Source organism: Kwoniella bestiolae, chromosome 3 (genome assembly GCF_000512585.2).
Source record: "Kwoniella bestiolae CBS 10118 chromosome 3, complete sequence".
Lineage (NCBI taxonomy): Eukaryota > Fungi > Basidiomycota > Tremellomycetes > Tremellales > Cryptococcaceae > Kwoniella > Kwoniella bestiolae.
Window position 1 is genome coordinate 1,772,249 of NC_089243.1, and position 13,026 is coordinate 1,785,274.

At 46.4% G+C, this 13,026-nt stretch overlaps 4 protein-coding genes across 4 annotated transcripts; all 4 read right to left on the reverse strand.

Annotated features, from left to right (window-relative positions):
- Nucleotides 1–1,886: 1,886 nt before the first annotated feature.
- On the reverse strand, nucleotides 1,887–3,511 carry I302_105352 (uncharacterized protein; the record flags this gene model as incomplete). The annotated part of the gene is made up of 3 exons (XM_019195214.1): nucleotides 1,887–3,104; nucleotides 3,190–3,432; nucleotides 3,482–3,511. 3 exons carry the CDS (start codon nucleotides 3,509–3,511, stop codon nucleotides 1,887–1,889), a joined length of 1,491 nt encoding a protein of 496 aa, XP_019042927.1.
- Nucleotides 3,512–3,962: 451 nt separating this feature from the next.
- Nucleotides 3,963–8,236, reverse strand: I302_105353 (uncharacterized protein; the record flags this gene model as incomplete). Its single annotated transcript, XM_065870073.1, has 15 exons — nucleotides 3,963–4,004; nucleotides 4,136–4,930; nucleotides 5,021–5,304; nucleotides 5,372–5,457; nucleotides 5,526–5,752; nucleotides 5,829–5,911; nucleotides 5,977–6,109; nucleotides 6,178–6,218; nucleotides 6,277–6,422; nucleotides 6,505–7,113; nucleotides 7,169–7,373; nucleotides 7,517–7,762; nucleotides 7,866–7,957; nucleotides 8,017–8,142; nucleotides 8,232–8,236. The coding sequence occupies 15 exons, from the start codon at nucleotides 8,234–8,236 to the stop codon at nucleotides 3,963–3,965; spliced, it is 3,120 nt and encodes a 1,039-aa protein (XP_065726145.1).
- Nucleotides 8,237–8,994: 758 nt separating this feature from the next.
- On the reverse strand, nucleotides 8,995–11,146 carry I302_105354 (uncharacterized protein; the record flags this gene model as incomplete). The annotated part of the gene is made up of 9 exons (XM_019195216.1): nucleotides 8,995–9,053; nucleotides 9,135–9,289; nucleotides 9,365–9,459; nucleotides 9,549–9,929; nucleotides 10,102–10,530; nucleotides 10,648–10,746; nucleotides 10,810–10,835; nucleotides 10,899–10,972; nucleotides 11,040–11,146. The coding sequence occupies 9 exons, from the start codon at nucleotides 11,144–11,146 to the stop codon at nucleotides 8,995–8,997; spliced, it is 1,425 nt and encodes a 474-aa protein (XP_019042929.1).
- Nucleotides 11,147–11,533: 387 nt separating this feature from the next.
- Nucleotides 11,534–12,964, reverse strand: I302_105355 (uncharacterized protein; the record flags this gene model as incomplete). Its single annotated transcript, XM_019195217.1, has 2 exons — nucleotides 11,534–12,748; nucleotides 12,821–12,964. The coding sequence occupies 2 exons, from the start codon at nucleotides 12,962–12,964 to the stop codon at nucleotides 11,534–11,536; spliced, it is 1,359 nt and encodes a 452-aa protein (XP_019042930.1).
- Nucleotides 12,965–13,026: the final 62 nt, after the last annotated feature.

Here is a 13,026-nt window from a genome sequence, read left to right on the forward strand (position 1 = left end):
TCACCTTTTTCGATTGGCACTTGCGATGATGATGGTTGGGATCGAACTTCTCCATCAATCACATGAATTGATTTAACCGAGCGATGTGGCTTGGCATGATGAATCGAAGATATATTCTCGGATCAGAGCGATGATCTTGGAGAAGTCATGTGAGTCTTGAAAAGTGGGGAGATTGATCAATCAGATAGACGTATGCAACATGCATCAAATTAATATGATATCGACAATGCTGTTCATTGACCTTGAATGAGAGGACGTGACAGCGACTCATTGATTGACAAATTTATGCATAGTCCATTAGAATTATAGACCATTACTACTAATACTAACCCCCCTCATCCTACGACACCAGCGATATGCATCATCGATCGACCAGCGTAAATCCCTCACATGAAGATACGATGCATCTGCCTTCCCGGCACATCACACCAAACATTGTCACTCCAGGTAAGGCGGTGCGGCTAATTGCGGCAATGATGATCAGCGGTCCTTTCTTAATTCACCTATGGACTTGCGTACGTACTTTATCCCTACCCGAGGATCATTGTCGTCTTCAAATTCCCCGTAAAGACATCCTCCGCATGACTCGGAGTCGAGAGAGATATCGAGACACTAATTTCGACAGGTAGGTCAGTGCATACCAGTAGGGGAGGAGAGAAGGTTTCTCACCTCATAGCCTTGTCCATTTGGTAATTTGCAAGCAACCAAGTCTTCGGGACAGAAATCCATCTGATCATGCACATCATCCCGATGATTCTTATCTTCCTTGACAAAAGCACTGGGTCTGAGGGGCTGTTCATATATGAACCAGTCCCCATACCTGCAGTTAGTCCAGGTGGATCCTGCCCAAAGCTCGCTGGTAGGATAGCAAGAGCAATGTCCCGTACTTTTCCCTTTGTCGAATGTCATTCTGGCATAGCGAGATGAACAGATAGCCAAGCAGTCGAGAAGCGTACTGACTGGTCTACCGAGCTCGAAGTCATCTGGCGGAGGTGGGTAGCAATGATCGAATGTGTATGGTGAAAGAGGCATCGATACCTGATCATAATTTTGTATGTGCGTCAACAACAGTATCGCGTTTGGGGAAGTGGTAATCAGAGAAGCACCTACCGTCACGTCGCTCAGAAGTCCGGATCTGGACTCGCAAGTATTCCACCCATTAGTCAGGTATTGATAATCAGGAGCGTTGTCCGAACATAGACAATACTGATCTGTCCCCCGCGTAGCAGTCCTTCTGATATATTCGTAAGTGTATAACAGCCCTTTGGAAGCGCAGTTGGCCTTGAAGCCGAGTCAACAATTAACCATTTCTACCGATTTGTACTGCATCAGGAATACGATGTAGCTCACCCTGCAGTCAGCTCCCATCGGTCCTTGCAATTCTCCCTCTTGACCATCCAGTACCCCAATTCGAGAAAAGCATCCGATGTAGTCGTACGTCCAGACTGTGTTAAGGAGCAATAGCAGAACGGTTGTTTTCAAGTTCATACTGAAGTGCGACGTGTGTTTAGGTGGACTGCAGTTGGAGAAGTAGTGAGAGCTTGCTGGCAATGAGGAGATTGCAAGTACAAGAAAAAGCTATCAAACTTGAATGGTGAGATCTATGGGCTGTCATTACGCAGTTCAGCATCAGATCGTCTACATCACTTTCATTACTCAGTGATGACATATCTGATCTTCCAAGCAGTGATCGTCCAAAACAATCCATCAACCTTCAAAACGAATGGATCTGCGGTCGCCGATAGGTCAATGATGTAGAAGCATATCTGCCATTGTTTTCCTAGCAAGAAAGTGCGCAAGGAAGGGAACATATGATACATCGAATTGAAAGTAGACACACGATCAAAGTATCTTGTATATGATTGTAATCGTTCCAAAGCAACTTCTCAGACATTCTCGAACAACCCACAGCATCTACATTCCACCGAATCCTTCTTCATCTGCATGTTGATAGGTGTGCCCTTCGTCGCCTCCCTCACATGGACGGACAGTCCCCTCGCACGGTAGTACGACATGCCCTTGTTCATCATCCATCCATCCAGCTTACCATAGATCACATTCCTCTCTCTCTCTGATATCGGACCTCCTGCCAAGTTGGTCCCAGCGAAATTACTACCCGACTTCAAGTGATTAGCTGCCACTTTGAGAGAGTCGATCGTAACCGGTAAATTTATCGTAAGTCTCGTTGTATCTCCTCTGTGAGTGGTGGGTTTCGGGAATTGCAATATACTCTTCACTACGACCTTACGGAGTTTCTTGAGTAAGACAGGTAACGCCGAATTGACTCGTTGGTCGGTGGTAAGATGCCAGATGGGAGGTATGAATAGCGAAACGAGAGATTTTGAGATGATCCATTGAGTGTCTGTTCCTGGTGTGATATGAAGGGAATTTCGAAGTTGAAGGAAGTTTTCATCTAAGAAAATGTTCACCAGCGTAGGTGCTTGTCGTCCAGTCCCTGATCCTGCACTTGGGCTCAAGGTGGGAACGGATTTAGAGGGAGGAGGGATGTATGTCCAAGGACCAAAACTGGAATGATAGCATATCTTTCGTAAGGCGCTTGCCGAAGTGAGGTAATCCAACTCTTGAGCAAACCTAGTTGAAATCCCTTCCTTCATCTCTAGTAGACTTCTGACCAACTTATCTTCCGTTGACGGATGGACCACCCTTTTGAGCTTATTAATAGCTGTCTGTCTGATCAACCATACTCGACTATCGACTGCGTAAGGCGAAATTCCAACTGTGATATTCTTGACATTCGCCATCAGTCCTCCAGCATTACCGTCGCCGTCGGTACTTCTGACACTCTCCAATAGCCTGGTGGCATGAAGGGTCCTGTGTAAGGTGTAGATGTACATCCTGATGAAGTTCTTATCTTGTATGCTTTGCGGCATCGTATAAATCGAGAGTTTGTTCCAGTCAAAGGCACTTTCGATGGTGTATGAATTTGGGTAAACGAAAGTGATAGATCTGACTCGAGATAGGCATTGGGACTTTGAGATTCTACCATCGTTGGTGGGGGTGTGGTCGATACCGTAGAAGAGTTTGTACGGATCGGAGGTGGATTCATGCTCGTACAGGAGGATAGAAGCAATGTCACCGAATCGCTATAACACATGTTTTACATATAACGTCAGCTCAATTATCGGGATTTCCAATACAACACAGAATGCCGGTATGCTGTACACTCACTTTTGATACTCTCATGAGATTAGCCAAATCCTGTTGACCCCGAACCTTCAACTCATCTGACATGTACCGCGAGGTCGAGTTTGACCTGATGGGTGAGAGCGTTCCATTCTTGGGTTGTGGGGGAAGTTTGAAGATGTCGAGCCAAACATGGTCGGGTAGGTGGGGAAGGGGTTTGGGAGGATTGAAGGAAGAGGTGATTCTGGGTCGGCTTGATGAAATGATCAATTTGAATGTGTTCATGCACTGTGTGGTCGAATATCAGCTCAAATCATTGAGATCAAGTTGGACTCACCCAATTGGTGATTCGTCGGAGGATGCTCATTCTGTTGAAGGATGGAGCAGGGACGAAGAGAGAATGAAAGCATTGGTATAAGTTACTCATTGATTACTTGCGCTGGAAAGGGAAGAAGAAGAAAGAAGAAGAAGAAGAAGGAAGGAAGGAAGGGATAACCGAAAACGGATAGGAGGAAGGTGGATAGTGAGGATCTGTGTTTAATCACACACCAAACGATAAACACGTTGTTTCCGCATTATTAACAGATCTAATCAAAACATGATGGTACAACGAGGGGCCTGTGCGTTGTAGATGAGTCTAGTCCCTGTCAATCAATCAAGTTAATCAATCAATCAATCAATCAATCAGACATCATCGTCAATATCGGTATCATAAGTGATCGTTAGAACAGACATTGGGCGTCATAATCATTCATCATTATATCGTGTATATGTATATGTATAGATCTAGTCATCTACCAGATAGATCATCCTATCCATCAAACATCATCAGGCGGTGGCCCGGATATCTGCACCTTGCCCTGCAACCGAAATGTGCAGATCAGCGTCTCTTCTTACTTCAAGCTCAATGACACAGCAACCGCAATGGTACCATACCATACTAACACTAGGGAGGGGAAGAAGGGGGAGAGAAGAGGACTCAGACACTCACCTTCTCATTCAACCAAGCATTCCTCGAACTACTCTTAATCCCCTCTTTCTCATTCCTATCAATCTCCGCTTTACAAAGTCCAAGCTCATCCTCAGGTAACCAAACGATCCTTTGCGGTTCCTTCGTAGCAGGGTGGAAGAACGCCTTGGGGTCGTTCCCATCATCCAGGTATTTTTTCCTGTTGATAACTCCAGGTCCACCGGGCACAGCGAAATAGATTGTATCCTCTCCACTGGATTTAGCAGATTTGGTAGATTTCCTTGATCTGAGTGAATGTGGCCTTCCATTTTGGATCTTGCTTTGGGATATATCCGTGACGGGTGGTCCAGGGGCAGTAGGGGACGATATCGTCTCGTCATCGCCTCCATCCTGCCTTGCGAAGGAAGGACTGATTCCTAATTCTACATCATCCCCATTCGCGGCGTATGCGAAATCCCTCTGTGTAGGTTGTTCAACTCCGTTATTATCATTGACTTCTTGCTCCCTTTCTCTTTCTTCCACAGACTTTTCATTCTGCCCGTTCATAGAATAGCCATCACGTTGATTGGACGAGGAAGGCGTAATGGTGTTATCGTTCATCCCTTGACCTGCTGCACTGATTGTCAAGCGTTCTTTCGAAGAGTTGAATCCTGTATCTTGGCCAGGTCGAGGTATATCATCCGCATAATCTTCACCTATTATACTTTGCTCGTGACCTTTTTCAGAGGGCATGCCGTAACTGAGATGAGCAAGTGAGAGTGGGAGGGAGTGGAGAAGTGGACCATAAGAGTTGATTAGAGTGAAATGGAAGGCGATCTGAAGGAAGACACCGTGAGTGTCAGCATAAGACATTTGAGAGCATTTCGGCATTATTGTATGGATGAGGCTTTGATCATGGCAACTCACAGTACAAGCGATCAAAACCACCATGAGCGCACCTTGAGGAATCGCCTTAGCCTTGCCTTCGAGATCTCGAGCAAGGAAGAACAATGCCGCCAAAGAAACTTCCTGGATATACATCCCTACGAACAGATGAGTGACAGCTTTGGGGAAGAACAATCCTCCAGTATCGGTCTCAGGAGGTTGATCGTACGCCCAGATGAGAAGGTATTTGTAGACAAGATAGGCGAAGAGGAAGAAGGCAGCTCCAAATCCGTTGATAATTGGGGATATGATACAATAGGCAATCACTGCAAATGTCCAAAAGAAGGACGCTTAGTTGCGATTACCGCTGGTAGAAGGTTGATATACACTCACTGATAACGGCGTACACGGTGATAGCTGGGAAAGTGGTACCCCAGTTTTGCGTATTCAGGTTGTATCGAGATTTGTAAACTGAGCGACTGTGGGATGCAAGGCGTCATTAGCTGAGTTCGTGGGGTGTGCAAATTCAGTCGGGGGTCGCACTTACGGAGAACCACCGAATAGCACAATCTTGACATAGTACAACACGAGAGAAACGATCTGAAGCAATGTACCCATCGTACCAGTGAATTGAGTCAAAACAAGAGTAATGAAGAAAGTCGATGCAGTGGGCATCTGAGATGCAAGAGTCGTAGCAATGGAACCAGGATTGTTGATGAATTCCTGTGCTGAGCTGACCAAACCTGAAGTCAAGGTGACAACAATAAAAGTATGCTGTGACATGATATTGAAAATCAGCTCTGCTACGATGTACTCGATCCCACAGCTGATAAGAGAGAGACAAACTCACGATAACAAGGAAAATGAAGTATCTTGTCATCAAGCTCAACTCCACTCCCGTCTTACTGGGAATTCCTTCGAAAGCCAGTAGCTCTACAAACCGTCCAATCAGCTCTATCAGGGACAATAACGACAAAAAATGCAGTTCCGCCACTCACGCCTCAAGATGATAGGTAAAAGGGCCATCAAAACAGCCAACAGGACTGGCGGTAAGATACCACTGATGATACCTTGCAACAAGGTTTTCCCAAATCCATCACCATTGATCCACCCCAACCATGAGAATTGTTCCTGCAAGTCGGACATATTAGTTAATTATCCCCTGACACCCATGCAGCAAACAACGGAAATGAGCTTACCGTCAATGTCTTGATGTTTGACAAAACACCAACGAAAGCGACTATCCAAGGTACACCAGGTAAGCTGGAAACATGCGTACTTGAGGAAGCGCAACTTACCGGGAGTGGCCCAAGCTATGATCAATCCAACAGTAGCTGCCCAGGATAAGGCTTGTCTAACTTTATGCTCATAAGGGTTCAAACTCAGATTCCTCCAAATCACATTCGCAGGAGATTGTTCGGTATATCTAGCAGCCATGGTATATCTGAAATCCCATACCACGAAAAGCACAATCAGCCAGCTTATTACGCCGTTCTTAGCATAAAGCGGGTGATGGTCCAACTTACGGTTGGTTATGAGTCAAGCACTGAGCAGCCATATGAGCCGCGATCTGCTGATTGAAATGAATAAAAGCCGAACTGAGTGGCGGGTAATGATCGTCGGAAGTACCAGGACTATTAATATCCTCCTCCAGCTGTGCTCTACCCTTTTCTAGTCCCTCCGTGCAGTACTGGATCTCCTTCCTTGCCCAATCAATCGCATCTACCTTTTTACCAATCCCTAAAAAACCTAAACCGAACGGCGCCCACTTGGGTTTGATCCTATACGTAGGCCTTTTGTTTCGGGGTACCAGCTGATCGGCTCTACCAAGCTCATCTATAGATGGGAAAGGTGGTTCTCGATCATCTCCGCTTTCAGGATCCGGATGAACGACTCGTGGTGGTCCTGTGGGTCCGGCTGGTGTCTGTCCATCTTGTCCAGGCAAAAGTTGAGGATTGTTGGGTCCAGCAAGAGCGGGAGGGACAGGCTTATGTTTGTGTTCCAACTGCTCTACTTTCCCTTCTTTCTGTATCTTCCACTTCCTAGCGAATTTGATGAGGTCGACTTGGGATGATTCAAGCTTGTTGGTGGCGAATACTCTTCTATCATGCAGATCTGGCATATCTTTGAGATTCCTGCGGACAGATCACATGAGCTTCGTAGTCAAGCGAACAGAGCAAAACAGCTCACCTATTCAGCCAGATACGCTTAACACCTCCGGGCAAATGCTGAAACAGTTGTTCTAGTTTCTCTTCATCCAGATAGTGTTTGGGGATACCAGTGACGAGAACGGTATTCGCTTGAGCGAGTTTGGAGTGACCTGGGTTGATCAGGTGTCGCTGTCGAACGACTAACCAGTGCTGCATTTCTCCCCAAATGAGCCAGAGGAACCAGACTGCAACAAAGAGTCGGAGATTAGCTGAATATCCACAAGAGTCCCATCGCACGAGTCTGTTTTTACAGATGTTCTCGACATGTCGATCACTTCTGCTGCTCTTCCTCATCACCAATCCTACCTGGAGCAGAGCCAACACTCACAGATAAACACATAATCCAAAATCAGATGCGCCCAATATCTACTCTGCTTATCCTTCGCGACATTCCCAAACGTAAACCTATCCAAACCATCTTTCGAACCGTTCGTCGAATGTGCCGAGTCGACAGGTAAGAGGATCAACCATGATACGAGCCAAATGGGGATCATAGCTTTGCTCATCATCATCAAGAATCTGACGAAGACGTAGGGGTCTACTCCGTTTTTATGAAGGATCTCTTCCGGATCGGCTGTGGTGTAATACAGGATTAGCAACGACCCCCCTAGCCCGCGCCCCTAAGCCGCGTAAATAACAGGATAAGATAGATGGTGGTTTGTTGGGGATACACTTACACATCGCTATGCGCCATAAGGGCGTGAAGAGGTTTTTGCCCAGTACTGGCGCTTGACTGTCCTTGGGAGGGATATAGGTTCGGGGTTCGTAGCTATGATACATCCAAGTCAGCTTACATAGTCACTGCAATGCATTATGGCGAGCACTCACATAGCTTTGATCCATCTTCTGAATATTATGAACGCTACCAACTCTCCTCCGGCAACAGCTATGTTAGTCACCAACGAGGTAACGAAGGATGAAGTGGATGCAGACAAGGCATCGCTACTTGTGTTTCTGCGATGACCAATGATCGAACATCAGCTATGATCCCATGATATTCAGTGACACCACGAGATGGACATGGCTACAGTAGCCGCACTCACGACATCTTGTTCAAATTCTGTCAAGACCTATCACTCCTCTTTGCTCGTATTTCTGATCTTTTCCAGGATGCCTCCTGTGCTTCGAGGTGCGTTCTAGTGTGTATGTGGTACTGTACTATATGACTTGATCGGTGCAGTCTTGAGCCAACACAATCCTCTACACCTTCTATACCAATCTATGAACAACGAGGTGAACAGCAACAACAACGAAAAGATAACGCGAACAAACGTAATAGAATGATCAGCCTGGACAAACTTGAAACTCACTCGACATGCAACCCCAATTTCACAAATTCATTCCTGGCAAAAGCATAAACAATCAGGGTCAATTATCAGGATGACATCACTTTTCACGTGGCACTTTCTGTTGCGCAGTAAATTTCACAATTTGATAGGAACTTACGGTAGGAACGAAATGAAAAGTGATTATAAACGATGGTTGATGTGAATGATGGGAATGATGAAAATTGATGCTCCAACACAATGCCAAGGCGACATGGACATACAGACAAAAGACTCTTGATAGCGTCATTTCACAACTGTTCAGGTCACAAGACACACCAACAGGAAATGACAATCAAAGGAACGATTCACAATTCAGTGTCCGACAGACAATACAATACGCAGCCGAATAATCAATGATATTGCATGACATGACAGATCACAGTCAAATGTGTTTGGGGGCATTATACTACTTCCTCTGGACCCTCCTGCTTCCCACACCGACCTACCTTCCTTGCCCTAAGATCACTACGTGCTACACTTAGAGGGGAGAAGGAAGTAACATTCTTCGTGAATCCTCGATGTACTCCTTGACTCGGACTGTGACGAGATACATAACGATTAGCATATTGACCTTAGGTGCTTGCATACTGTCATGTTCGTGGAGGGAGTTTCACTCACCAAGGAAAGTGACAGCTTCCCTACCGTCCAATAACCTATGATCATATGTCAAAGCGACAACCATAATAGGTCTAATGACGATTTGACCGTTGACTACGACGGGCTTCTCCTTGATGGCGTGCATACCAAGTACGGCGGCTTGGGGAAGGTTGATACTGAGGAAGCGACACAACATCAGCCAAGTACTATAATGATATTTCACGTGACCGTCACGAGAAATGATCACTTACATGGGTGTACCGTAGAGAGAACCGAAGACACCACCGTTGGAGATAGTGAAAGTACCGCCCGACATATCCTCAATACCAAGTTTGTTATCTCTTGCCTACGTACGCATAACACATGATCAATCAGTCAACCACCAAAATGATAATCGACACGAATTCAAACATCCCAGACTTGAGAGTTACTCACCTTCTTACCCAACTCAGCGATAGCCTTCTCAATCTCAATCAAACCCATACTCTCCGCATTCCTCACAACGGGCGTAACGAGACCCTTTGGCGTAGCGACAGCCACGCTCAAATCCACGTAATCCCTGTAGACGATCGAATCACCTTCGATAGAGGCATTGGCAGCTGGGATCTCCTTGAGGGCGAGACATGAAGCCTTGGCGAAAGCAGACATGAATCCCAATTTTACACCATCGGCTTTCAAGATTCCATCCTTGTATAATTTCCTGAATTCCATTAAGGAGGACATGTCGATTTCGTTGAAGGTCGTGAGGGACGCGGCGGCATTTTGAGAGGCCTTGAGTCGTTGGGCGATGGTTTGTCGCATTCTTGACATTTTGACCTGTGGGCGTGAAAAATATAGGTCAGGAGGGTGTCTCAAGTGTTACGAGGTAAATAATGGGATGAAATGGTGGAGTTGAAAGAGTGACGGAAGAGGAATCATGTTTGAAGTGTATAAAAGGTCAAAGAAATTGACTTGACGGAAAAAGCCACAGGGAGGAAACAAAACTCACCCTAGTCTCATTCCTACTACCCAAAGCCTTCTCCCCCTTCTCCCCCTCCTTCTGAGGCTTCTCCTCCTTCTTAGCCGCAGGCTTAGGCGCACTCTCCTCCTTCTTAGGAGCAGGTTTCTCCTCCTGAGACTTCTCCAACTTAGGAGCCTTCTCATCCTGTTTCTGATGCACCTCCTCGCTCGCGCCCTTCTCCTTGGCAGCTTCAGGTGCAGCCTGGTCCCTATTTCCTTCTTCGGCATTCTTGGCTTCTGATTTGGCTGCTCCAGAGGGTTGGGATTTGTCTGCTTCGGAAGCGGCACCTGAGCCTTCACCACCGCCTTGTCCAGGTTCGATCTTGAATAGGTCTTGGCCTACTGTTACGGTGGAATCTTCCTCGGCTAGGAGCTCGACGATCTTACCGGCCATGGGGGCGTTGACTGATACGTCGATCTGACATCGTTGTATCGATCAGCACACGGTCTCATTTCACTATGGCACTTCAATGTAGATGAGATATGTTTGTTTTGGAACGTTGGTATGAGAGGAGAGGAGGAGGATAGGACCCACCTTGTCGGTCTCAATGGTAGCAATCTCCTCATCTTGACTGACGGAATCTCCTACTTGCTTGTTCCATTGTTTCAATGTACCCTCAGTGATGGACTCGGCCTATACAAATCTCATATATCAGCTATCAATGCTATTCTATCTGACGGCTTTAAGCTAGCTCACCATTTGAGGTACTTTGACGGTTTCAGCTAAACACGGAACCACAAAGTCAGCCTATGGCTACCTCAGTGGGAATGAGATGATTAGCTCACCAAGGAGAAGAGAGGAAGAGTGGAACGCAGATCTGAAAACAAGTTTCTGCTGAGCAGGCAAGGCAGCTCGAGCTCTACATGATCCATGGATAAAGTCAGCGCACACTACAAAACAGTAAGAGAGTGAGAGGGATTACCCACAATTGAGGCTTAGCGACATTTCTAGCAACCGTCAAAGTCCTCACTCCTGATCTCCTCAGAGTAAAAGTACTGGACGAGGCGAGTATACGCGATGAGTTTCTGAGCATGTTGAAGCTGGCTGTGTGGGAGATGAGGGATGAACAGTAGTATGGAGTGAAAGTGTGAAAGTACAAAATACCAAACAACCTGCACTCCCACCGAAATCAAATCAAATGACGCTGACAACGTAGTAACACTCTCTCTGTAACCGGAACCAGTCATATGGTCCGTTAAAAAAATACAATAGCCATAAAAGTGGACACATCCGCCTTATTCGGCGATCACACCGCTGAAATCCGATTACTGAAACTACGCGGCACTACCGATCCGCGCTTGATTTCCACAATCAAACGAAGCAGGGCATGCATGGCTGAGCGATAGCCAATATGTACTCATACACGGTGAGTTACAGTAAGTTGTGAGCACCATGCATGGTGTCGACGCTCGCCAAACACTCATGCATCAACCCGTTCACGACATGCTATTGGTACATCCTCATCCGTGGTATCGCTTGATATTTTAAACATGACCGTCAACCTGAGCTCTTCACTCCTAACATCAATAAACCTAACCCCCTTCCTAGTGACCTCCATCATCCCCCACGGACCAAACCTCCTAGCTCCCCTAGTTTCATCATCAACAATCCCAGGCCACCCACTCTGATCCTCATCATTACTCGCATACTCCTCATCCCTTCCAATCCACATACACCCAGCTGCGACCGCGACATTCCCCATCTCATCATACTCCTTATACTCCAATCTACCCAGATCGTACACTTCCAGAACCGTGTCTTTAGTAGGAGTAGTGTCAGGGGCATAATTGAATCTCGAGATGTGTTGTAAGAGTATATGTAAAGCTACCATCAACCCATCCTCGTCGATATAGGTCGGTGGATCATCCTCTTCATCGCGCAGAACAAGCAGAGGCGAGGGTGTGCACTTGATACACCACCGGTTGTACGAGCCTATTACAATGGTCGGATGAAAGTTGATGGTATTCCTGTCGATGTCGAAATTCAGATGACTGACCATTTCTGGCGAATAGCACTGGTCGAGTATGCCAAGAGATAAGGCATCTCTGAGAGATAGAGGTCCAGCTTGGATGTACTGAATGATAGCCTTTGGTCTAATTGTCTTAAGGAGCGCTGAGGCGAACTTGAAGGAGTCAGGATGTTTCGTCATGATCTCGTCGTACAATTCAGGTGAACTCGTCGAACCGTCCTCCACAGGCGAGTTTACTCGAGCCTCTTTATGGGTATGATCAAAGATGACCTCCTTCATCACTTTGACCCACCATCCTCCATCCCAAGCCCCGATCCTCAAGATCTCCAAATTAGGCATGAGATTTACATTTTTTCCCTCCATTCGAAGCTGTTCTAGAAGGGCCGACGCTTCTTGGCAATTTTCCAGATCCTCCCGAGTCCCCTCTAACACCTTGGTCTCCCATGCAGCTCTCTCGTCTATATCCATACGTACATATCTATTCCCTTGTGCTTCATCTTCATCCCTAAGACCATGGCGATGCTGAATATCGAGGTGTCTGACATGTTTGATTGAATCGATCTTGCACAACGATCTGTTGGAGGAAGATATACCGCACAGAAATGCGCGGGGATCATCAACTACTGGGTGGGTGTACAGGACTTTGCTGGCGATGTGAAAGAAGCGCTAGTGATGATTGATGAATTAGTGGACGACTGAGATTCCAAGTATGATAATGAGACATCATGTACAACTCACCTTGTTCACCCGTAATAGCGATGTCAGATCATGTTGATGAAACTCTGTTCTCGTAGCTGGTGTGCCGACGTCGGGTGGAGGTCGGTACAAACATGAGGATATTGAGGCCAAGATCTCGTCAGGGAGGTCTGACAGGATCATCATGGATTGGCGAGTGTTCGAGAACTTGAGTATTGAAGCAAGGCCATACAAAGTGTATTGAGCAG